General features: G+C 38.9%; 1 protein-coding gene across 1 annotated transcript in view; it reads right to left on the bottom strand.

Moving 5' to 3' along the window:
* The window catches only part of mtnr1al (melatonin receptor type 1A like), a 39,011-nt gene extending 23,496 nt beyond the window's left edge, over positions 1-15,515 (bottom strand). Inside the window, exon 1 of the mRNA XM_038295402.1 lies at positions 14,798-15,515. Within this exon, the coding sequence (XP_038151330.1) occupies positions 14,798-15,095 (298 nt within the window). The 5' untranslated portion in view covers positions 15,096-15,515. The remainder of the gene's footprint in view (positions 1-14,797) is intronic.
* Between the last annotated feature and the right edge of the window lie 12,111 nt (positions 15,516-27,626).

Below are 27,626 nucleotides of genomic sequence, written 5' to 3'. Positions count from 1 at the left end.
CTGCAAAAGTCTTCTAGTGTGCAGTCATGCCAGCATTTCAATGACCTTTATGTAAGTCATCAGAGAGAAACCTTTCGTACATCCTCACCACAAAGTTCAGTATCCAATGTTTGCAGAGAATAATAGAAAAGACATTTCAACTCAAAGTCCAAGAATTTTATTGTACACACCTCAAAAAGGCAAAATATGATGTAAGAACCCGATTAAACTTTTACCAGGTCTTTGAAGGCAAGGACATGCTGTAAGAAAACAAACAAATTATTCTCAGTCATCCAGGTCATAGTCATTCCAAAAAAAGTTTAAAAACAATCCACTGGACTTTGTTTCCAAGTTTAAAGACGTTTCGCTTCTCATCCAGGAAGTCTTTTCAATTCAAAATGTCTGAAATAGAGTTGACTTTGAGGCTTTATAGAGTGGGCCATAAACAAATCCTTGTTTAGGCTTAGAAAACATGCAAATTGAACCGGACAAACGGGTCCGCCCCTTGGGAATGGGCAGACGTTGGGTTCTTTGTCAGCCTGCAATACCCAGTACCTTTTTCAGAGACATAGACAGGTATGTTGAACGCGACGCTATTTCTGACATTTTGAATTATATATAAGCTCAGTAGAGTTAAAGAGCTTTTCATTCTATCCTGAATGCATATGAAACAAGCACACGCTCTGGCTCTGGCAGGGATTAATCAGGTCGGCTGTGTGCCGTCCGTTGCATTATATACCGCAGCACAGATGCTGCGCGCACACTGCTGCAAATTCTTCTTTACTGATAATGGGAAACTTCAATTTTGGGTCAACGGACTGTGTATGAAACTAGAAATTGAAAATAAACAATTTGAACTACAGGTGCTGGTCATAAAATTAGAATATCATGAAAAAGTAGATTGATTTCAGTAATTCCATTTAAAAAGTGAAACTTGTATATTATATTCATACATTACATACAAACTCATATATTTCAGATGTTTATTTTGTTTAATTTTGATGATTACAAATGACAACAAATGAAAATCTCAAATTCATCATATCAGAACATTAGAATATTGTGAAAAGGTTCAAAATTGATGGCCCCTGGTGCCACACTCTAATCAGCTAATTAACTCAAACCACCTGCAAAAGCCTTTAAATGGTCTTTCAGTCTAGTTCTATAGGCTACACAATCATGGGGAAGACTGCTGACTTGACAGTTGTCCAAAAGACGACCATCGACACCTTGCACAAGGAGGGCAAGACACAAAAGGTCATCGCTAAAGAGGCTGGCTGTTCACAGAGCTCAGTGTCCAAGCACATTAATAGAGAGGCGAAGGGAAGGAAAAGATGTGGTCGAAAAAAGTGTACAAGCAAGAGAGATAACCGCACCCTGGAGAGGATTGTGAAACAAAACCCCTTCAAAAATGTGGGGGAGATTCACAAAGAGTGGACTGCAGCTGGAGTGAGTGCTTCAAGAACCACCACACACAGACGTATGAAAGACATGGGTTTCTGCTGTCGCATTCCTTGTGTCAAGCCACTCTTGAACCACAGACAGCGTCAGAAGCGTCTTGCCTGGGCTAAAGAGAAACAGGACTGGACTGCTGGTGAGTGGTCCAAAGTCATGTTCTCTGATGAAAGTAAATTTTGCATTTCCTTTGGAAATCAAGGTCCCAGAGTCTGGAGGAAAAGAAGAGAGGCACTTCATCCACGTTGCTTGAAGTCCAGTGTAAAGTTTCCACAGTCAGTGATGGTTTGGGGTGCCATGTCATCTGCTGGTGTTGGTCCATTGTGTTTTCTGAGGTCCAGGGTCAACGCAGCCACATACCAGGAAGTTTTAGAGCACTTCATGCTTCCTGCAGCTGACCAACTTTTTGGAGATGCAGATTTCATTTTCCAACAGGACTTGGCACCTGCACACAGTGCCAAAGCTACCAGTAACTGGTTGAAGGACCATGGTATCCCTGTTCTTAATTGGCCAGCAAACTCTCCTGACCTTAACCCCATAGAAAATCTATGGGGTATTGTGAAGAAGAAGATGCAATACACCAGACCCAACAATTCAGAAGAGCTAAAAGCCACTATTAGAGCAACCTGGGCTATCATAACACCTGAGCAGTGCCACAGACTGATCGACTCCATGCCACGCCGCATTGCTGCAGTAATACAGGCCAAAGGAGGCCCAACTAAATACTGAGTGCTGTACATGCTCATACTTTTCATGTTCATACTTTTCAGTTGGCCAACATTTCTATAAATCCTTTGTTTTTATTGGTCTTCAGTAATATTCTAATTTTCTGATATGATGAATTTGAGATTTTCATTTGTTGTCATTTGTAATCATCAAAATTAAACAAAATAAACATCTGAAATATATGAGTTTGTATGTAATGTATGAATATAATATACAAGTTTCACTTTTTAAATGGAATTACTGAAATCAATCTACTTTTTCATGATATTCTAATTTTATGACCAGCACCTGTATGCCAGGAGAAGTGGAAGATTGGAACCGGTTGGTTTGATAATCAACCCTAGTATAGACATACGCCTCTCTCGGTTATTATCCCCACTCCAGATACTACTGTCTTAGAACTTTGAGGAATTAACTTTTTTTATTTTTTATTTACAGGTAATAATAAAAAACCTTATATCAAAACTTTATTGGTGATGGGAAATCACAGAGAAAATCTTAGTTTTGGTGCTTCTCTAGTTGGGGTGTATAAGGTCTCTTTACCACGACAGACTGAAACAAAACCCTCATATGCTTGGGGTTTTCCTGTTCAGTGCTTTGGTTGCAAACATGAAAGTCATGCAAGAACTGTATGTACAAACAAATTTGTTCTGAAATCATTTGTAAGAGGTATTTAAAAATGTCACATATTTCAAATCTTCTCTCAGGCACAAACAAATTTTACCAGAGCTCCAAACTTGAGGTAGGAGTCTCTCACAATCAGTCAGCTGTTATTCAAATCTAGTTTTTCACTAAATAGCTACATTTGTTTTTCAGAATCAATTAATTACAATTGGTATGTGGTCTAATCAGCCACATTTTAAAACTCCCATGTCTTGTATGTTAGGTCAGTTTTTGCTTCAGTTAATTATGTTATTACGCAAGTTAAAGTCTGTTACTTTGACCTCCTTTTTGGACCACCTTATCATTTTGAACAATAAACTTAGGCTCTTTATGTAAACATGTTGTCACTCCCTGGCTGGTTTGCATAATGCTTTTAGTTTTACGGTATTTATTTTTTGGTGCTGATAAAGGTTTGCTGTTATAATAATAAATCCTATTACTGAACTGAATTTAGTCTAATGCTCCAAAATGGAGTAGAACCAAGAGCTTATGACATCCCTAATTGAAGTTTGTAGTCTACCTGCTTTAGATCCTTCTTTTGGTTAACTTATCAGCATTACCAAGCTCCTGGAAAGCCTTATGACATGCTAACGAGGTGGTCTAAGCATTCAAATCAAATTTATTTGAGCAAAGAATCAGCTCAAACATGGAAACATGCCTTTAATGACTAGAGCTGCACTAAATCATTACAAATACACCTTTAATCTGAAGGTTACAAATCTTTTCAGAGGACATTATAGAACAGAACAGCATTAATAACTTGGCATAAGCCCAATTGATTCATGTAGCTGAAATAATAAATCTACACAGTATCAATCTGGCAGGGCTCCTGTGGAAAGTGTTCACAAAAGACATTCAGTACAATTCTTCAAGCTGATTGGGTAAATGACCAAGTAGCAACGACCTCCCATATCAGGCTTTTAGCCAATCGCAGCAGTGACAGCAGTGGTGGATCACATTCTGGTAACTGATAAATCAAATTATTGCCATTTCCAGTTGGGAGGAAGGCACAAACATCATCCCATCCACAAAGGCAAAAATACAGTTTGCTCACTTTCAAAAGGAAAAAGAGGGCATTTTAGCTAAAACTGGGGCAGCCATCTTTGTTTTACATCAGCCTTCCGCCTCTGGTTTACATCATAAATGTCACTGCAATTCATTTGTCTGAAACATTTCCGCATCGAGGCTAATGAATCTTTTGACTTCTGGTAAGATGTATTTTCAGGAGTTAATAAATTCATAAATCTCAGGACAATTCACCTTGCATGCAAGAAATCATTACAAAGATCAAGAAATACTATATATAAAAAAAAGATCAATGCACAAACATTTCAAGGTGGATTATTGTAATCCATCAACCAACAATGAAAACGTAAGAAGGAACTTTAAACCCACCCAGGCATAAACACTGCAGAAATCCCCAGCTTAGGTCAGACAATCTAGGGACATTGTCAGCTGTCCACTCTACAAAGGTAAAGAGCGAAAGCATCTGTTTAAAGAAAACCAAAAAAGCTAGTCAAAACCATGTAGGTGACATAGCAAGGCAATCATTTTGAAAAAGGTCCACTTATCAGAGATTAACACTCCATCAAACAAGACTGTAAACCCAAGTCTTTCTACAAACTCACAGCCTATCCTTAAGATTATTTACAATCGTGTAATTTTTTTGAATTCAATGAATCTGTTCGCCAAGAGGAACCAAAGCCCTTTTTCCAACCATAGACTGAAAAAAAAAAAAACTTTAACTTTAAGTTATAAGCTCTAAAGAGCATGGCAGAGTAAACAAGTTTGATATTTTCACTTCAAAGAACAGCGAATGCAGTGGAAAGGCAAAAAAAAATGAAGATAGTTGATCTCTGAAGCAAATACTAAACAGTAGTAGGGGACGTCAACATACAAACCATAGCAACAGATACACTCCAAAGCACAAGGACAGTGAAAATTGGATATATGGACAATAAGCGTTAGAATTAAAATTAAGCTGCAGTGCAGTAAAAAAGCTTGAACCCTCAATTGTTTCTATGTCCCTTCTGAATGGCAAAAGTCTTTTACGGTAGTCTTCAATAGATGTTCTCTAAACTTTTTCAAGGTTTTTTGTTTTGTTTACTTTTACAGCTTCTCCACTTACTTTTTGGCCAAATGAGATTTTCAGATAAAACTTCTGAAAACAAGGGCTGAAGAAATGCTGTGTTGACAACCTAACAGATAATGTAACAAAGAACCAAAATTCAGTTTCCCTCACTGCACTTGTTTTTCTTTGCATAATATATGAATAAACAATTTGTCTCAATTTCTTAATCACAGTCTAGGAATCCTCTGTTTATGTTGGCAAGTTTGCTTTCAGTATATTTTTCAGCATTTGTGATGCATCGCTTTGTCCTGAATCAGCTGTGGAAGAGGCAGGGTGCTGCTTTTACATCAGGAAAATCTGAAGATAGACTGATATGGGTGGAAAATTTTAACTATGCTTTAATGTTACTATGAATTTGACAAAAGGATATTTTTATATTTAAGTCCATAATAAGAACAGGGAACATTTTACATACAAAGACAATATCTATGATAAAAAGGGATCTGAATGGATAAAGTAAACTTCATTTCCTACCAGACTTCATTCTGTTTTGGCAAGACCAATCCCATTCTTCACACACTATGTTTTAATCTTCATAATTATTTAATTAAGAGTTTTGCATTCTCAAAGGGTATTTTTGCTTCATCAATCCTGAACATATCCCCTGCTTTCTCAGAAGTCTTAAATCTGTTGTGGATGCACTGAAATAAAAATAAATAAACACAGATCTACTGTGATGAAGGGTTTCACTCATTTAAAACTTCACAATCTAATCACATCAGTTGTTGGTATGTTTGCCCATGTTTGCTCAAATCTGCTCTTCACACATGCCCCCAAACAACATGCAACCACCCGCTGCAGTGAGCTGACTGATTTACATAATAATCTTCCCTGTCTGAGAGCTGCAAGGCCTCATGGAGATGTTCAGAGAGCTCCAAGGATGTAAAGACGAAAATGAAGGTCAAGGAAGAACCTTGAGCTTATTTTCAAGTAAATCCCCTCAGTTGGTGGTATTTCTGTGATAAACCCACTGCCCTGCTGTCTTGCAGCTGTCTGATTCAGCTGTGCAACAAGAAACAACCATCTGCTGGGTTTTGCTGGACGTAAAACTGGGATTGATGTTGAATGACTTAATAAGTCTGCAAACAGAGGGATTTGAACAACCATACAAATTCAGAACATGAAGGAATTTAGAGGAGGAATGATCATGTTCTAACGAAAGAAGATAAAAATCGCATTCCTGATTTTTTTTTTTTTGATTGACCTTTTGTAGCTGCAATATACTACGATAGAAATGAAGCATTGAGCAGACAGATCTATAAAAATGGTTTCATTCACATCAACTTTAAGAAAGCTGAGACTGAGATGGGCTGCAGAGACCACTGGTGTCTGCAAATTTCTCCTGGACCTCCTCAATCCATCCTTCATTTATAGCAGCTTTTTTAGGTAGAATCGAGAGAAAGCCCGATCCGTCAGATAAAAAGCAAGCTTATAGACTAAATCAGGATGCCACACTGTGGGCATGAAAAAGGACTCAGGGAAGCATCCACCTTTACTTCTCCAGAAAGAAAGACTTATCTTAAAATAACTTCTCTGCATCATAACTTATCTGTATCATCTGTTCTTCTCCTTTCTAGAATTTTTCTGACATCTATAGATTTAAAAAAAATATATTTGGCTGTTTTCTAAAAGTCTTGTATTTACTCTTGCAAATACACTTAAATCCCCTAAGACTGGATGCAACCTCTTATATGCAAAAAGCCATTTTGAGTCTGGCTAGAATAAGTCGTTTAGAGCCGCAAAATATTACATGACTTTTTAGTAACAGATAACTATTTTGGTTAAACACTATCTGACACAGAAAATCTGTTGATATCTTAAAAAAATCAACAGTTTATTTACATATTTACCCTTTAAAATAAGCAAAACATAAAACAATGTATAAAGATTAATCTTATCTTCTATAGGTTATTATTTGATGTATTTCTTTTAATGTGATTTTGTTGTGAATATCCATTTTAAATATTCTTTATAAAAACTGCAAACACTTCTAAGACTGGTATTTATTTTATGGTACATTAGTTAGTCTTTTATACCATTGTTAGCCAATATGAAGAGCCATTGCAGAAGGTCCAAAGAACCACATGTGGCCCAGGTTGCAGACCCCGACCCTAACAAGGCTCTGCAGTAGTGGCACGACATATACCTATACTTAATGTTCTAATGACAATGTGAATAATTACACACAAAAAAATTAAGTTGAAAAAATTACAAAACAAGACCATTTATCAAAAGTCTTAAAAAGAATTAGGAATGAATTTTTTCCCTATTCTTTCAATTCTGTGTTTTATAATGACAGAATTCATTAGATGATGCAATAAGAGAGTCGCCTCAGTTTGTAGAAACTTATTTGACTTAACTCTTGACCGGGGCAATTATAGTATCAGAGGTTTAGGGGTGCTGAGAATCCACAAGAGTATTGGGCAGGCATGATAAATTTCACAGTTTTCTGCATACGTATTCTACATTTTTGAAACATGCTCAGTAACAATTGCTGACTCCATTATTCACTGATGCATCTTATCTTCAAATTTTGACAAAATACCAGACAAACAAAGCAGAAAGGGAAATTGTTTTACAGCAATATCCAACCATTAAAGCTTTTAAACCAGTTTTCACGAAAGGCTCTTTTTTTGTGCCAAACTGAGTGAGTAAGTACTAGAACAGTACTAACTGTTTAGGGTACAGTAGTCTTAAACAACTTTTAGTCCCCTAAATCAAAAGGCAGATTTTGAGATCCTCTGGCCTGTTAGCTGGTCTGTTGCTCTCTCTTTTTCTCCTCTTCTCTTTCCCTGCTCTGCTCTGTCTCATCTCCCTGTTCTTCCTCTCATTGTACAGTGAAATTAACTCAGTATAAAGCTTATAGATAAGGAAAATGTAATAAAGATGTCTTGTTTAGACAGAAGTCCACTGATATGTTAAGTGTATGGGTGTTTCTGGAAAGCATTGAATATGGGGCGATCATCTAACTTCCATGACATATGTAAAATCATCCACTAAATGGAAGTTTTTTTTTTGTCATATTAACAAATGTTTGGCCTGCCACTATTCTGATTGTTTTACTGACCTTGTACAATGCACACAGCTTGCTCCTCTCCTCTCCTTTTAGCATCTGTCCCTCTTTGGACTGCCAATCATAAAATGGATTGTATTTTACTGTATTAATATATGCAGGTAAAAGCTAAATTCACAAAAGTAATTCGAAAAGCAAGAAATTGGACAAAAAATGACAAATAAAAAGAAATGACTAGATTCAATCTATGAAATAAATGATTGCCTCTCACTTCAGGAGCCTGCTTGAAAGTTTCAATAAGTATAATATTATAATTTAAACCAAGAACTGTACAGTGTTTTATGCTTTTATTTTTTTTATTTTAAAAAGTGCATAGAGTACAATAAAAACACTCCAATCTTAGGGGTGTCATAAAACTGGAGAGAAGGACCCAGCATTCAGATGAGTCAGGCAGTGGGAATTTTCCAAATGTTTAATGTCAGAAATTAAAACTGAACAGAACAGAAACAAGGATTGCTGTGGCTAAGTGGACCGCAGCGGCTGCTGGATAGGGGGCAGGGAACCGCCCAATCACTGACACTCTGGAGGTATGAACACAGGTAAGTGACCATGATCATCTGACAGGAGATGATTATCCGAGTGAGTCACTCACCTGGTTTAATAGTTCAGTCCTTCCTCTCCGAGGAAGGCAGAATCCAGTCAATGGCTGCAAAACAAGCTGCAAGGCAAATAGTAGCCAAGGCTGTCTCTGACGCAGCAACCCCATTGAGCAGGCAGGAATCCGATCCAAGTCAGGGATACAGATCAGACAGAGAAAAGTTCTGGAAATGAGGAGTCCATAACCCGACCAGGGATTCTGATCCAAGCAGGAACAGACAGAAACAGGGTTTCAGGAATCCAGAGAGTAGGAATGCAGGTTCAGATTTACAATGAGTCCAGCAGCGAGCTCAGACAGACACGCTCAGATGGAGACATGCAGGCTCAGAGATTGAGGAGAAAAGACAAGACATGGTACCAGGATAATTGCAGAAACTTTAAACTGGTCTCCACCTAGTAGCCAGGCTTCTGTGACTAAAATTGAACTCCCCAGCATTCCGAGGAAAAACCCTGAAGGCTCAGGGGAAGGGAGCAAATATAGCTTTTTGCTATATTTGCAGCTGTCTGGCTTTAAGTAATCTTGGTGGTCTGTAGCATGAGATGTGAGGTGCCACTCATTATCAATGTAGTGGGCAGTCACCTTAAAGGGGAACGCCGTTTTTTTTGGCCCCTTGATTTTATGTTATTACATCATGTTTTAAAAACAAAGCGGAGTGTGTATGATGTCAGCCGCGGTCCGGACTGGAGTTGTGACAGGCAGCCCGGGCCACAGGCAGCTACGCTCCACCCCTTCTATTCATTCGGGTAGCTAATCTGAATCGTTCAATTCCATTTCGAGAGCGAGATCATCTGTGGTATTAGCACTAGACATCTTTCAGGCATGTACTGCTGTAAAACTAGCAGCAGTTCAGCAGACAGGATGAATGAATGGTAGCCGGCGTGCGTGGAAGACTTACTTGGATATAACCTAACCGAATATCTTCAGAACGGCTCCAAATGACACAAAACTAATTCGGGTGAGTAGAACATGATGTAATAACGTAAAATCAAGGTAAAAATGTAAAAAAAACAGTGTTTCCCTTTAATGTCACATATCCAGCACATTATCTTTAGCTGTTTTAAAACCAAAACGGTTCCAGACTTGAGTTGGGATACCTTGCTGAGCGGTTTGTTACATGGGTTGGCATTTGCACACACCTGCTCATTTTAATGTGAACGTCACGCCCGTCACTATAAAACTAATCAATCTCGTTCCCTACACATTGATTTTGTGAAAATGTAAAGGAATCGATCCAAAATCTATTTTTTTTTACCAAGCTTTAATCAGAAGACAGGAGACAAACACTAACACACTATTAATCCACTGACCTCCAAGATTCAGGACATGAAGCAGGGACTTCATTAAACTCAAAAACCAAACGTGAATAACAATCACGAAAAACTAACAATAATGATCTGACCCTATTAGCTGGGCTGAACCGTATACATAGCAGAGGGAGCAGGTGAATAAGATCAATGATAATTAGAGAGCAGTGAGGGAACTGCAGGTGAATTAAGTGAGTAATCAGACAAGCTAACGGGGCTGCGATCATGACAAGGGGAGTTTTGATTTAATTTAGGGGTGCTCCAGCACGTGTAACATATTTTTTTTTCTGAACTGAAGTGTAGTTAACACATTTACATTTCATAATAAATTAGTTGTGAAATTTTACACACGTCAAAGAGGTAAACCCAATGATTTGTTCTGTTTTTTTTAAAGAAGTTTGCACTTGAAAAAAATTTAATGTTATTTATTCTGAAACACGATTTGTTGCTTGTGTTCTTTAGAAATGCATAAAAGGAAGACTGAAAAAACTTACAACTAGAAAGAAAGGGGGCACCAAATATATATTTTTCATACAGGTAGTGTGGTCCCTGCTGCGATACGGAGCAGGCCAGAGAGCACTTATCAACCACCACTGGTCATCACTCATGGATGATTCCTGAAAATTCATGAATACAAATTCCTTTACATGTCTTCACGTTCAGCAGAAGCAGCAGCGGCAGGACGGGCGTAGTAGAAATGAATTCTTATAGGTACCTCTGGGGGATATTTGGAGTTCATCAAGCAGCCCAGTGTTTTATGGATTACTCTATTCAGGCAGGACTGTCCTCTGCCTCTGAAAAGGTTGAGCGCCAATGATCTACTGCCCAGAAGATCAATGAAAGAGTCAGACTTGTTCAGATTGATTTCCAGCATGAATTCAGCAGCTCATAGTTTAAGGCACAGCAAATGAGTTTAATTTGGCGGGAACGGGCAGTGAGCCAGGTCCGATCCATGCCAAACACAAGCACTCCTCCCTCCTCCTTAATACAGAGCTGGGCTGAGCATTCAGACATGAAAACAATTAAAGATTAAATTCTCCTATAGATGAATTCAGTAGAAGAGTTTCTAAAGAATATGATGAAGGTGCTTTGACAGCTTTTCATCTAATATATGTTAGCAGCTATATGATGAAAAGTAGCAGCCATTTCTTCCCTAGCATAGAAAAGAAAAAATGAGAATAATTCAAAAGGTGCAGTTTGAAATTCAATTCAATTCAATCCTGTTTATTTATATAGCACCAATTCACTAAATGCCATTTCAAAGCAGTTTACAGATTCCATTCAGTCAAATCATACAGACAGATTGGTTGAAGGTTATAGATCTAACAAAACCCAGCTGATTGCATTAAGTCACTGACTTTTCAAAAGGAAATTTTTGCAAAGTTGAAAGAAAAGACTCTGGAAGTCTTGGACAGAAGGAAAGAGGCGATGAATAGTCAAAGAAACTGGAGAATATGACACCTGAGACGATAGCTGAACAGGTAAGTCTTGAAGGAATGAAAGCAAATTGATGGCACAAGAGCAGACAGCAAGGAAAAGAATGAATTATTTGAACGATGAGGTGAGGAGATGAATGAAAATAAAATGCAGAGGACAAAAGAAAGGATAGAGTTGAGGAAGCAAAGTTGCAGGATGAATTTATGTAACACTGGAGCAGTCAATTAAATTTTCCTGTTTAGTTACTACATTTCTCTTCTTGGATTTAAGCCTAATACAGTGACGGCATTATTTGGATCTACTACTGTCAAGATAATACATTTTGCTGGACGATGGGGTCCCAGAAATAAACCGTAGTATTGTTATTGTCCAAAGTTCTCCCACATAGTTGTAACGCTAGGCTTCTCCATGTGTTTCTCCAAATTTTATCCAGCACTGCCATGGCTTGCTGATCTACAGTCATAAGGCTCTTATGCTACAACTGCTACACTAAGAATATGAACTTGGAGGGGTGAGTGGAGACCGATGTACCGGAGTGAGTTTTTTTGTCATCTAGAGTCTTTAATAGATGGAAATTATCGAGCTTTTTAATTTATTATGCAATACATTTTTTATTAATTGCAATACATTTTTTCATGCGATTAATTAATTCATTGTTTATTTTGAAAGGCCTACCTACAGTTACTCAAAATGAGACATATATACCAGATTTTATCTATTGATTTACAGACAGTTTGGCAATATTAGAAGACAACTTGTAATCACAAGAAACCAAAAACATGACATGGTTTCCTGCTTATCTATAGTTTTCTCAATAAAATTTTTTTTAAATGGGGCTGAAACAATGAATCTGATTAATCGTGATTGATCGATTATTTAAATAATCATCAACTAATTTAGACTATTAATTGTTAAGTGGAATGTAGAGACTCTAAAAAAATCCCCTTTAGCTGACAGAGCAGTAATCATATCAAAATTCTAAAAAATATATATATACATTTTGCATTTAAGATAAGAAAATGTTTTCTTCTGTCTATACTCTATTCAGACCTCCTAAAGGGGAAAAGTTTGAGTTCACCTGGTTTGATTTCATAACAAATCTACTTCAAGAAACTTGCTGTCCAATTATTAATAGAAAAATAATCATTAGTTGCCGCCATAATCTTAAAGTAAGATACATGATCGATCAATTATTTCCTTACTTCAGCACATAAATCAAATGTAAAATAATTTATAAAAGTAAGCATCTTCTGGATGGTAAAACATGTCAAACAGAAAAGAAGTATGAACTGAAAAAATGCTTTTCAGGTGACTGAAGCGTTATGTTTTGTTATGTTGAAAAAAAAGTAAATCCCTCCTCTCTGCATTTAACCCATCCCCTTTGGGAGCAGTGGGCTGCCTTTGTGTGGCGCCCAGGGAGCAGTGTGGGGTTAAGGGTCTTGCTCAGGAATCCAGAGTGCAAGCTGTGGGGATCGAACCAGGTAGGCAACCTTCTCAGAACTCAAGCGCACTGCTCTAACCACTAGGCGAACACTCCCCCATTGTTATCCCTTTAAATTGCTAACTATAAATCAGTAATCAAGTGATTGATTGTTTCACGATGCAGAGAACAGTTTATCTATTTTTTCTTTCTCTGCAGAAACATTTCAGATGGACACTTCAGGCTCTCATAGTTGTAAAATTTTTGGCCAGACATTTTTCATCATGAAGACTCTCCACAGTTCCAGGTGTAAATTTCACATCTGGTTGTTTCTTTGTCCTTTTATTTTCCATAGAGTGTGACAAGACAACAGCATAAATCAGCCAAAGACCAACTAACTGGATAACAGCTGGTCAAATGATAATTTCTTAAAGGCAGGGCTATAGGGAACCGCCTAACAGTGGGGCCCTTGGCAGCCATAAGAACACGCCAAAGGCAGCGTGGCACGCATGGCCACAGTAAATCGTTCCCCGAACGGTTTGTACTGAAACTGAAATCTTGATTACAACGTAAATAGCAGTTGACAATAAAGAAATTGATTGCTTGATTGATTCTTTCTGATTTAATTCACCACAACTAAGAATCTGATTTTAAAAAGCATAACATCTGACAAAATTTATGGACAAATTTTGATGCATTCAAAACTACAACCTCTGCGAAAGACATAGGGCTTAATTTTCCCTTTTTTCCTTATAGATCCTATCAGCAAATCAGACCTTAAAGAAAGTGAACATCAGCTATTTTAAGCAATAAATGTTTAACTTGTTATGGTTGATTAAAATAAAAACAGACGTTGTAAATCCTGGATGAATTTTTAATAAATTACTGTGGATTTTAACATGATTTTTTTTAATATGCCCACAAATAAGGCTTAATTTTAACATGCCAACTAAAAATAAACTTCTCACAGTGTCCTATGTTAGATCTTTACCATCTTTTGTGCAACAAAGGTGTGGATGGGATTGCTGTTCTTGTATTGCGCATGGCCCTCTGTGCATGTGCAACCTCCTGTTGATCTCCATTAAAACAGATTGGGTTAAGTGTCTCACTAAGTGCCTCTTGATTTGAGCGTTCATGCAGGAGATGTAGTTCTCCTTTGTTTCTCTGCTTTTCTTTAGAAACTAGACCTCTGCTTCTTATTTAGTACAAAAAGAACAAAAAAACATGACTGAATCTGTTACTGAATGCAAAGCTGATAAACAAAATAGAGCTTCCTTACGATTTACATGATGCCAAACACAAAATGCAATGGCAATATGATGATTAAGAGCGAAAGTGTCCAGAGTAAGGGCTTTTAAAGTGATGCGTACTGCTTCTAATTATTCTACAGTAGAGTCTGGTGCTTAATGAGGGGATAATAGTTAGAGGAATGGTTTTGCATGCATGTTTAATTAGTTGTAATCATTTTTGCATTTCTGTGCACAGCAGTTGAGATTTTTAATCATGATTTGGATACTATTAATTTAGAAAATTAACTGCGGGACAAATAGGCAGCTTCAGAAATGATGCGAGTCAGATCAGCATCAGGTGAAAGTGTTTGAGGAGCCCTGGGGTCTCTCCTCATGGCAGGTAAATAAGGCAAAGGGAGGGAGGGTAGAAAAAAAATCAAACTCTTCATAGTTATTTTGCCAGTCCTGCAATATCCTGCAACAATTTGTTGACACAATAGTTAATTTTTTTAGGGAATACTTTATGCCATACATTAAAGTTGAACTTTATTTTTATTTTTTTTTTAGTTCTGCTTTTTTTTTTTTTAAGAAAATCTTATTGTAATGAATTATTTGGGGTAAATGTTTTTATTTAACTGTTATATAAATTACTATTGTAGTTTTTTAAAATCTAGATGAAAACCAAAGTTACTCAGATTAGATGATATAATCAAACTGATCTCACACATTAACCTTATTTCTCTTCACATTTCTCCAGCAGCTTTCTTTATCTGTTTCTGTACCTGCTTTCCTGAGTTTCCTGTTCCTGAACACGGACACGATCACCAGCAGGTTTCCGATAACATCCACTACGATGGTCGTGATGAGGACGCCGGCCAGCACGGTGGGCACCCAAGGGAAGGAGTGCTGCTGCTGACCCGGGGCCCCTTCCTCGCCCGCTGCCGCTGAAGAGTTGCGGGGCTCCAGGGTCCCTCCCGCCATGGTGGGCTCATGGTCTTTCAAGGACATCAGTTGCGGGAGGTGCCTTGAGTCGACCAGTCGCATCGGGTCATATCGGCGAAAGGTGGGTCCATTCAGCATAACGCAGGCGGATCAGACTATAGGTGTAACCTTAAAGTGTGCGCAAAGCTGCGCCCTCGGTTTGGTCTTTACGCGCAAGTCTCCAAAGGTAAAACAGGACATGACAGATGACATTCGTTGTTTTTTTGTTTTCTACTTTCTGATGCTCAAATAGAGTATCGCTCACTAAAGCTCAGTAAAACACATTCGTTGCCTGTAAACATCTCCTCAGTCAGTTTGGGAACCACCTTTCATCTGTCTCAGGCAACAGCGGCTCAGCTGGCAGGTCAGATTTTAAATCATGTTCTGTTATGGTCACCTTTCTGCCCCGCTGTTCATCGTTTCCGCTTGATCCAGCTTCACATGTGCGCTCCATCGGTCATTCAGTCCGCAGGCTGCATCATTCAGACTCCTTCAGCATCCTCTCTCAGTCTGAGCTCAGTGCGCTTACGCGCCTTTAAAAATCCAGCAAGATCCGCGTGCTCCCTCACCTTACCTCATTTTACGCATGTGCTCGTAAGGATGCACGTGTTCTTTTGATATCTACCTGGTAAAACCCTCTATTTTGCCTCACCTAGAAAATCTGCATCAAATAAACCTGTAACATGCATTAAGTGTCACATGTCTAAAATGCTAATTGACCTAAAACTATATTATTCAAAGTGTTATTGATGTATAAAAACTGTGTGTAAGTCAACAAAGTTTCAAAAAGAGGACTAAAATCCATCTACAGACAGTCTATATATATTTAAAGTTATATTTCAATAACACTTACTAAAATAGAATTAAGACTAATATTAACTCTGCAGACCCTGTAGAAAGTGTTTGACATCTTGTTTGTTTTGTGTAATACACGTTTAATACACACCTAGCTGGTTGTTTAACTTTTATTAATCAGTTCACCGAAGTAATAAAAGATGAACCTCTTATTAGCCTGTGATTTTACAGGTTTGTGTAATATTTTGCTCCTGGATCAAACAGACAGATTGCTCATGGAGGATTTTTAGAAAATATTCGTTAGTCATGACAGGGTTTCTTTTCTTTCTTTAAAAAAGAAAAAAAAAAGTTCAAGGTCAGAGTTCTCAATTCATACATTTGTTTTCATAGTAGGAATTTAACGATTCTTTGCTAAATTCCGAACCAAATAGTAATGATAATGTGTACCTCCAGTTTTCTGTCAACCTTTAAGTCACATGGGATAAACACAGACCCGGCTGCAGAAAGAAATTAAAGGGGGCCATTCCATTTCAGCACACTTTTTCAGCAAACATTTGATTTACTTAAGGCTTAACACTGGCTTTGTGACCATTCAATCAGTGAAAGGAATCTCCAATCTCTATAAAAAGATGTATTAAAATTATTTTAAAATCTTTCAAGAATAATTTACTGGATTAGAAATAAGCATTTGTTGAATTTTTAAGGGCAGATCATACTTCTGCATCCGCACACATCAAATGTGGCTTGGGTCTGGTCGCAAACCAGTTTTGATGGTATGCTTCTGCACCGTCGGTCTGGAATTTCTAGGGACGCACAAAGCGCAAGGGGGAGCCTATTCGAGAACTCGCAAGGACTTCGACGGATGGTCATGAGATCTTCATTTTGGCAGAGACTTTGGCATCTTTATGTAATTTGTCTGAGGCATCGGACAAGTGGTTGTTCTTCCGAACCTCCTCGATTAACCTTTCATCGTAGTTGTCCATTGTAGTTGATCCTCGGTTTTTCAAAAATGGCGCGCCCCGGCACCGAGTGGACAAGGACGACCACACAGCCAGAAAAAGCATATCAAGGACCAATCAGAGCTGCTTTTTGTCTGTGCACTTCCGATAGAGGTCTGGTTTTCCGACCGTCAGATATGTAGTCAGGATTTTTTGAGAGAGACACAGACAGATTTGATGGATGTGGAGGCTATACGTCAGAGGCATCAATTGGCCTTTAGTGTCCTGATAGGCTTTTCTGAACCATGTTCTAATGTCTCCCCCAGCGGCTGGTAAACCAGACTTACTACAATCATTCAGAAACTGGACACGTTAGATCTGTATTTTGTTGAAAAACGTCTACTGAACAATTAAGTCCAGATTAAATAGTCAAAAAATGATCCACAAAATATAAAAAATAAACTATAGTGTAGTGCTGTGACCATTCAAATAACTCAAAAGTCTATTGTAAAGTGAAAAAAATAAAAACTTTTTAAAAAGATTTTCTTTTATTTTTTCACTGATGTCAATGTGAAGTAGTTTGTAATTTAAGTTTACTCGTACTCGTACTCGTCGTCTCCCGCTTTATCCGGAACCGGGTCGCGGGGGCAGCAGACTAAGCAGAGACTCCCAGACTTCCCTCTCCGCAGACACCTTCTCCAGCTCTGCTGGGGGAAGCCCTAGGCGCTCCCAGGCCAGCCGAGAGACGTAGTCTCTCCAGCGTGTCCTGGGTTGTCCCCTGGGCCTCCTCCCAGTGGGACGTGCCTGGAACACCTCCCGAGGGAGGAGAACTGGCTCTACACTGAGCCTCTCCCGAATGACCTAGCTCCTCACCCTATCTCTAAGGGAGAGCCCAGCCACCCTGCGGAGGAAGCTCATTTCAGCCGCTTGTATCCGGGATCTCGTTCTTTCGGTCATGATCCAAATTTCATGACCATAGGTGAGGGTAGGAACGTAGACTGAACGGTAAATTGAGAGCTTTGCCTTTTCGCTCAGCTCTCTCTTTACCACGACAGACCGGTGCAGCGTCCGCATTATTGCAGCAGCCGCACCGATCCGTCTATCGATCTCCCGCTCCATTCTTCCCTCACTCGTGAACAGGACCCCAAGATACTTGAACTCCTCCACTTGAGGCAGGGACTCTCCTCCAACCTGAAGGGGACAAGCCACTTTTTTCCGGTCGAGAACCATGGCCTCGGACTTGGAGGAGCTGATTCTCATCCCGGCCGCTTCACACTCGGCTGCGAACCTCCCCAGCGCACGCTGTAGGTCTTGGCAGGAGGGAGCCAGCAGAACTACATCATCCGCAAAAAGCAGGGATGAGATCCGCTGGTCCCCGAACCAGACCCCCTCCGGTCCTTGGCTGCGCCTAGAAATCCTGTCCATAAAAGTTATGAACAGGACCGGTGACAGAGGGCAGCCCTGTCGGAGTCCAACATGCACCGGGAACAGGTCCGACTTAATGCCGGCAATGCGAACAGGACTCCTGCTCCGCTTGTACAGAGAACGGATGGCCCCTAATAAAGGGCCCCCGACTCCATACTCCTGGAGCACCCCCCACAGGGCAGCACGAGGGACACGGTCGAATGCCTTCTCCAAGTCCACAAAACACATGTGGACTGGTTGGGCAAACTCTCAAGAACCCTCAAGCACCCTGCAGAGGGTGTAGAGCTGGTCCACTGTTCCACGGCCAGGACGAAAACCACACTGTTTAATCAATTTAATTGTTGTAATTTAAGTCACTTTGTCACAGTCATGCTGAACATTGACTGATGTAAATGTTCATGCTAGGAGAATCAGTTACAGCAGCTAGGGAGCACAGGGAGCAGAACAAAGTGTGTTACCGTTCTGTGTACAAGTGATCCATCTGTATACGTGTGTGCAGAGAGATATTTACTCCACTTTAAGGACAGTGGCAGGAAGCACTTGTGAAACCTTCTCAAAACCCTGTGTTTCCATTCAATTCTAAATTTCCGAGTCAAGTCCTTCTCAAAATGCCGACTGGATCAGAATAGCCTTGTGTTGATGAAGCATGGCTTGGGGATGCTCGCTGACAACATTTTTAAGAGTGGAAAATTAATTTTCCCAGGATGCAGTGCTGGCTCTAAAGTCAGTCCATTATTAAATGGCATTAGGCATTGTTTCCAATGGCCTTTGAAGTTTTTCAAAATATGTAAGGATTAATAAGGTTTAAATCAATATTGTTATAAACATTGATTCCCTATATAATGTAAAATTATTGTATCCAACATCATATTAGATAATGCATTCTAATCTTGCTGAAGCATGTCACGTTAAGTATATGTAATCTGTTTCACAGCTTTACTATGAAGGTTTGATGCTGAAGAATATCAGTTTGTTTTAAATGCCACAAAAGACCATGTCATGATTGTCATGATGGGTTCTCTTAGTGTTAAGCCCAAGATGCAGAACACACACAGAGGAGGCAGGGGAAAAGTTCAAAATGTTTAATAAAGTCCAAATACACACAGAAAAACACTGGGACTAGAATGGGTCAGGGGCTGGTTCACTGGAGTCTGTGCAAGGAGCGGGGGATGGCTGGATGACTGAGAAAAACAGGAGATAATCCACATGGGAACCTCTTGGGGACTCCACGAAGAAGTCTTCAGGTTAAACCACGTAGGGGTCTTCGGGTGGCTCACCAGGGCTGATTAGCTGGCTAGCTCTCCTAGACCTTTAGGTTTGAAACTGGTTCCCTGTGATGCAACTCTCCCAGAGCTGCAGGCCAGAGACAGGTTGCCAGAGAGACAGTTCTTCCAAAGCTTCACGTGGAGACAGGAGGTTAAGCTCATCCAGAGCTTTCACGAGGAGACAGGAGGTTAAGCTCGTCCAGAGCTTTCACGAAGAGACAGGATTCCTGTGAGGCAGAGACAAGGAAGAATTAGAATCTGATCTCGCATCAGAAATAACAAAGATTCTTCTGTAACAGAGGCTCAGGAAGCTAACCAACTAAGATCAACACTGCGGCGTGGAATCAAGGTTTGAAGGCAGCTTAAATACTGTGGTCCTCCTGATGAGTAGATCAGCCACAGGTGTGTGGGAGGCTCAGCTCAGGAGGACCCACGGCACACTCTGCTGGAGGCAGAGGGTAATCTCCAGAACCTTAACAGTGACTCCAGCCCTAAAGAAAAGACAAAGAGAGCAGAAGAGGATCCTCGGCGCCCTCTGGTGGGCAAGCCTGAGGATCCCAACAATGATAATATAGGCTATTTAATTGTTTTAAAGCAGGCCTTGTAGCTTTTTTTTTGAGATTCTTGAATAAAATAAAAAAAATGCTGAACTTTTGGCCATATCCTTATTCACCTGTTTTATTGTCCAATTCTTCTCATCTGGTGGAGAAGACTCCTTCATTTGTGTTACCAGGAAGTTGCGGGCCACCTTAAATTCAGCGTCCACTGCAGTTGTCAAGTAAAGGCTTCACCTTGCTGACATCCAAGAATGTGGCTTGCACAGGATCTGGGGTTTTGAGTGCCTCCATCAAGTCACAATTACGTTTCCCAAAGGGATTTTTAATTTCTCTACAAACTGAGTCAATCCAACTATTGTAAATCCTATGTAGTTCTGATTAATCATTAGAGTCTGCAGGTGTGCTAATTTCCTCGACAACCGAAACTGCAAAATCTACTCTTTGATGGTCTTGTTGTGGAAATGTCATAGTACTCATATGGAGAGAAACGTTTGTATGAAAATTTATCAGGGCATGTTTTAGTAGCGCCATTTTTTGGGGCAATCTAATAATCAAGACATCATTACAACCCTTACTTTCTAAATGTTAACAAGGTGTATGAAATAAATTTATTTTGACAAAATAAAATCTTAGAAAGTGCAATTAACTAACATGAAAAATAACACATACTTTTCTAAATATAGAAAAAATTCATAGCTTTATACATCACTAGACCGCTTTCAAAAAATATAAATTGTTATGAACAACAAAAAAATATTGTAGTTTTTTTTACCGTATTGAAACTTTATGACAGATAAACACAAATTCACATAATATGTTTTTATCAAGATACAGAAAAAAAAGAGGATGCAAAAACGAAATGACAGGAACAACCTGACCCTATCTATAATAAATTACTTACAATACTGAAATCCCAGTCGCAGAGCCGGTGGAGCAGTGACAGACCTGTCCACTGTCACACACAAAAGAATTTCACACGCCGCACACATAAAGAGAGTGCATTTCCCAAAGACACTGAACTTTATCCCTGTGTGGCTTTCTCTTAGCCTGATGCTTCCTTAGTAATGGCCACAGGGATGTACTGACAGGCCTCTGGTATTGTTGTGGAGTCGACCCACACAGCTCAACCATCAACTGCTCTTGAAAGCTCCTTGTGCAACAGGAGGCTACTGTTAAAGCAAAGTGATGCAGCACTGTGAGATATCACTTCCTGCTCTTTCTCTGTGAGGAATCAGCTGGTCAAAAGGTCAACTTCCCCCATGAAGCAGTTGTAGTCCTTCAGAAATGGCTCCTTCCTCTCCTTCTCTCCACACCACTGAGTGTCTCAAGGGAGCAGAATGTCTCCTCTCTATCCTCCTTAACATCATCAACACTGCAAACAGGAAAAAGTCACTCTATATGTTAGATTTGCTGATATCAAGAATATCATGATAGTGACACATCACAGTGAAATGTTGTCTATGTACCTTAACTTTTGTTTTATATATGTATATATAAATTGCTTTTTCTCCAACCCCTGCTACTCTTAAGCAGTGTGTTTGGCTTGGTTCTCTACCAAAGGCCTGGGACCTTGAGGGTTCTTTGCAGTATCTGTTGCAGTCTCTGTTGCTCACAAGTCCTCTGGGTCTTTCATTGTGCTTAGTGTAATACTGGATAGCTTTCATGTTTTAAGATTAGTGGCCTGAATATCCTCTTTGGGCCAAGTTATTGTCCCAGCAGGGTCTCTGCTTACTGGCAAGGTATAGCTGTTGATTGCCTGGAGATTGTTATTACCATTGAGTTTATATGTCAGAACTTGACCTATTTGTTGCAGGTATTTGTTTGTTGTTGCTTTTCTTGTGGCCCCTTTATGGTTGCCATTTGCCCGTTATATTCCGTACTTGGTTGCTCTCTTCTACATCTGCTGTGAGAGGTAAGAAGTAATATTTACCATAGAAAAATCTACAACTCTTAGGAACAAAGTCACATAATTTCCAGTTCTAGCTCTTTTTTTTTTTTGCATTTTTGTTGGATTTATGCAAAATCAGAAATAAATTATCTGGAGGAAAACAGTGGTCTGGGACTCATTGTGAGTAGAATGTGTAATTTTTATCCTTCTACTTAAATTTGCTAAAGAAAATATTGTTCTTATCTGGTTGCAACTCTTCAGGCATCTTAAGAAAGCCCCAGTCATCAAGTGTTAAAAGCTCCAGTTGCAAACGATTGTTTGACTTTTTTTTTTCTGGTTTGTGGACCACAGTGAGATAGCTGATAGCTTTGCCCTTAAACAATAAATATTTAGCTCTGCCACTGCTCACAGGTCAAAGAAAACCAGGGCAAAATATGTTTTTGTGATGGTTATTTTTAATCATTTACTTATATATATTGAGACATTTCAAAGCAATCTAGATAAGATGCCACCATAGGAAATGATCCTGAGAATTTTTTCTAAATCAAGATTTTATGTCAGTTTTAGATTTACTTGTTTTATTCCTCCATATCTGCGCTCATGTGGACTGTTTTCAATGTATTTGAGCATCATAGGTTTGTATTTCTCCATTATGTGCACGTTTTCTCTCCAGCTGTGATTGTAAATGCACTTTTCCTCTTTTATTAACATTATTCTCCTTCATATATTTCCCAGGAGAAAATCTAAATTCAGACTTCATCAACAGAGTCTCTGAGTGCCTTTTTAGATCAAACATATGCATTAGAAATGCTGTTAGCTCACTTTCTATTTCTTCAACAATACAAGGATAATATATTTGGTTGGGCACTTGCTTTTTTTGTTTTTTATACCCTTTCACTGTAATTATCTTGGAAAAAAATACACAAATCTTGTTTGGTTTATTTATCCCATCTTCCCTTTGCCTTTCTTTGTTTACCTACTGTTGTAAGCATGTGTGTGCCACTTCAACGTCCCTGATCTTGTTTATATGTGGTGCTGTTTGGTTTCTGAAGGTGATGCTGTTTGCACTGTTTATGAGGAAAATATCCGCCTTTGTATTACAGAAAAAAGATGAAGAGACTGAACATTTGGAAAAGAAAAGCCTAATGTGCTGACTAGCAAGGGTCCCAGGTTGGTGTAGTGGATTTAAATAAGAAATAGTCTGAAGAAAATGTAATGAAACATGCCGACTCCCTGAAGTAGAGCCGGTGACAACACACTCAATTTCTGCTGTAAACATTGGGAGTTAGGGATCTTTGGAAATCAAAATGTTTATCTTCTATGTTTGCCATACAATCATGCAGGTGTGATGGATGGTTTCTTGTTAAATGTTCCCTCATTCCCAAGTTCTCAAGCCCATAGGTTACAATATTTTTTTTAATCATAGACTGCAGTATGGTATAAATAGGCAGTATGCAACACCCTTTATACCCATCTAAAAATGTAAGGATGGGACAACAAGGATCAAGACGTACGTACATTCAGACCAAAACAAAATATTTAAAAGCTCAAACTGAATGTGTTAGAGCAAGATATATCCAGTGAACATTGCTGTTGGGATGCAGTTAAATGAAGTAGAGAAAGGGAACGTGAGAAAAATTGATTATTTGTAATTATTACTCAATCATTCATAACAATATTTAGGTTGACAGAGGCATGGTATCCAGGAGTTTGTCTACAATGGATGGTCACCATTCTTAACTCCTGCTTGGTCCATCTCAGTCGTTTTGTCCTTGGGCAAGATTCTTTCCTGCATTGCCTACTGATGGTGGTCTGGATGTCAAGTGGCGCCTGTGTACAGCAGCCTTGCTTTTGTCAGTGAGCCTCAGGGCAGCTGTGGCTACAGTGTAGCTCTCAACCATTAGTGTGTGAATGTGTACATGAATGACTGAATGTAGTATAAAGAGCTTTGGAGTCCTCTGTCTTGAAAAAGTACGAGCCATTTACCATATTTCATTGTGCTACAGTAAATATCATTGATATTACAAACAATATTGCTAAACTGTTATTTCCCATCACTATAACTGTGTTTATTACTACAAAAAGTGGTTTGTGTAATAATGGGAATAAAAGTGATTATTGGTGCTTTTAAAGACTGGCTTGTGGAGTTGATGTTTCAAAGCCAGACTCACAGAAATTTCTCTTTTTGAGATCCTTAACATTTCTCTATCTTTGGGATGTAGTTAAAACCGCACCTTGCAAGGCGTTCTGAAAGGTTGGAGAATCATTTAGCCAGATATGAAATGAGCATAGAAATATTTTGTAAATTATGTGATCAAACCTCCTCAGCTGTGTCTCTATCTGTTGTGTGCCATCTTAGGTGGGCTTAGCGACAAAGTGGCATAATGACTTTTTGTCAAATGGCAAATCAAATTGACCTCATAAGGGGGATTTAGTGTCAAACAAATTTTTTTAGTTTGAATCTCTTGTAAAATATTGAAGGTGAAATCATTGTTGAATCATGGTTTGCTTTAATTAACTTTCACTAAATTAAAAGGGTGTGAATTTAATCATGTGTAATCTATTCTTCTTTCATCATCTAAGCCAGCAGTATTCATCCTCCTCCCTATGTCCTTGCCTTGTTTTCCCATCAGGCTCATGGCCATCTGCTTGGCAGCTCTATCGTGCAACTTAGTATACTTTATAACTTTGTTCTTCCTTTCACAGGAAACATGCCTTCTGCAGTATGTAGGCTCGCAAAAAAGTTACATGGTCACTGTAACATGTCAAGTTAATTTCACACCTCTAGGATGGTGGCTCTCTGTATTGTTAATTCAAATAGATTTATAGCGGGATGCACAGGGTACATGATATCTAAAGTGATTTTTTTTTTGCTTCAGATGTGCTCACAATTTCATAGATCTTAACACAGCTATCAGTAGCAACGGCTTCTTCTTCAAACACTGGATAATGAAAAAAAGTTTTTTAATGGATGAAAATGTGGATGTTCATTGAGTTACCAATTTAATCCCCAACATATTAACCCTTTATCTGCCTGATCAACCTCCAACCTCTATGTGGTTGACCAGGCAGTTAAAGGGCTAAATATGTTTTTGTCTTTGTGAAGACTATAGAACTGATGGCCTGTGGCAGAGTTAGAACATTTTCATAGGGGTGACCAGACAGGGAACAATCTGCACTAAATGGTGGCAAACAACTCAGGCACCAATATAAGTTCAGGGTCAATCTACACCTCTGATTCCCAAGGTTTTTCTCATGACCCCACTTAGGGTTGTTGATCAACAAGTGAAGAGTCTTGAGATCTACTATAAAAATAGAAGAATACTTGAATACAAGAATACTTGTACCAAAGAATACATTTGTTTAAAAGTATAAAAGTAATACTTATATATCAACAAAACCAAATTTATTGGTTGTTGATGTTATGTCAGAGTCTTGGTCTGTTTGTTCCTGTTTTTCTTGGTTTTCCATTTGTTGTCCTCTGCTGCCCTCTTGTGTCCTTCCTTGCTCTGTTTTTCTGTCCTGCCTGCACCTGTTTTCAATTCCCTCGTTAGCTCTCTCTTTGTTTCTGGCCCCTTTAAAAGCCCTCCCTCTTCAGTTCCTGTTTGCTGGATCCTTGTCTAACTTCTGCCTTCCTTCCCCGTCTAACTTCTGTCTGTGTTCCTCGTCTCTCCCTGGCTTCTAGTTTTGGTTTTCCCCTGATGTCTCCTTGGTTCAGGTGCGTTAGTAGTTTTCTGTTGGACTTTGTTTCCTGCCCTTGGATCTGACAACTTCAATAAACCGACTTTAATTCACCTCTGCCTACTGGTCTCTGCATTTGGGTCCTCCATACAAACACCGCTCCATGACATGTTATTTTTTTCACTAGTATTCCATTCCACCTTCCTTCATTTTTGCATCTGGGGTCTATCTCTATTATACCTATGGTTAATATATATATATATATTTTTATAAATTTCAATATTATAATAGCATTTATTTTCTAACCAGTTCAAGGGTTGGAAATTAAACAGTCCTTAAAGGAATAGTACACCCAAAACATGATTAGCCTTCATTTTCTACTCACCCCCATGCTGAACAACACCCTGGAGTACTTTTTTTTTATATCTCAAATGCATCTGGAGATCTGGGAGGCTTCTTGCTGTCTGCTGACATTCAAATAATGGAGGTCTATGGTGCCCGAGACAGAAAGGTCCATAAAAGTCCACAAAAAACGTTTCAATATTCCTCCATACTGCTCGTCCAATGTATTCCAAGTGTCCTGAGTGGGTAGCATCCAGAATTTACTCGAAACAAAGTCATTTAGAATGTTTTTAGAGCATAAACAGTAGTGTATAGGATTTCCTGAAAGTGCGTTCACGACACTACGGAAACCGCGGCAGACCAACCCAGACGAAAGTGCGCATTCAGCTCAGCAAAGAACTCATGCTCTTCCTCAACACTGAAGTCCTCAGACATTTTTCTTTCGTTGTTTCTTTCTTTGCACAGGTAAACAGCACATTTCTTCTTCTACGCTTGCATTATTGGCAGAGCAGACGCTGAATGCGCACTTTCATCTGGTTTGGTCTGCCGGCTTCCGTAGCGTCATGAACGCGCAGGTGCGCACTTTCAGGGCGCTGGGCACCTCCATTATTTGAATGTCAGCAGACAGCAAGAAGCCTCCCAGATCTCCAGATGCATTTGAGATATCAAAAAAGTACTCCAGAGTGTTGTTCAGCATGGGGGTGAGTAGAAAATGAAGGCTAATCATGTTTTGGGTGTACTATTCCTTTAAGCATTAGATATTAAAAGGAGGACACCACTATTTATAGGTTTTACCTTAAGTTATGTCATATGGTTTACGCTTTAAGAAAAGAAAGAGTTCTGGCTGCATTGGCTTCACAGATCACTGTGGATAAGAGACTGAAATGAGCTGTGGTTAGGGTAGGAGCAACCTGGTCTACATGGGCTCACACACGCTGGGATTCAGCGTGTGTGAGCTGTGATTGACACTCCATCAGACGCTCCTCTGGCTGTGATTGGTTGTTTTGACTCGTCCCGAAATATTCTTTCCAGATTGAAATATAGGCAGTAGGGGGGACCAATTGAAGCAGTTTTTTTCACAGGTTACATATCACATGTACTGCTGTCTGGGCATAGGGACAGTTTTAGCCAATATGACAAAAAAGTGTTTTTTAAAAACTTACAGACTTCAGCTTTAACTGGAGATAATGGATAGAGGGATGGATAAATACTAGATAGACTGACAACTTCTATTGTCATTTTGTATACAATGTATACAAAATAAAATTTTGTTTAGTACAGCTTTTCAGACAGTAAATTAACATTTTCATTCCTTAAAGTGCAGCAGTGATCAAATGTAAAAAGTGTGGGAGAAAAAACATGGTGCAGAAAAGCACACTGATATAGATGTTCAGAGCATTAATATATATATATATATATATATATATATATATATATATATATATATATATATATATATATATATATATATATATATATATGGTGCAAATATGCAGTATTTTTGGTTTGGTATTGTCATTGTGATGCAGAGTCTGTGACATGATTTTGAGATTTTTTTTCTTTTTTTAACAGACAAATATTTATGTACATTTGCATAGATAGAGCTACATTTGTGGAGAGAAATCAATTTAAATATACATAACAATGGGGCTACTTTGTCAGGTTAAAGACCTTTTAATTTAGCATCCGTCAAATTTTTTTAAATACTTCAAGTGCAGGTAAAACGTTTTATATTGGTC

The sequence above is a fragment of the Cyprinodon tularosa genome, unplaced genomic scaffold, assembly GCF_016077235.1.
Source record: "Cyprinodon tularosa strain WSP-4 unplaced genomic scaffold, ASM1607723v1 ctg355, whole genome shotgun sequence".
NCBI lineage: Eukaryota > Metazoa > Chordata > Actinopteri > Cyprinodontiformes > Cyprinodontidae > Cyprinodon > Cyprinodon tularosa.
The sequence above is the reverse complement of the archived record's forward strand: the minus strand, read 5'-3'. Positions and strand labels throughout refer to the sequence as shown.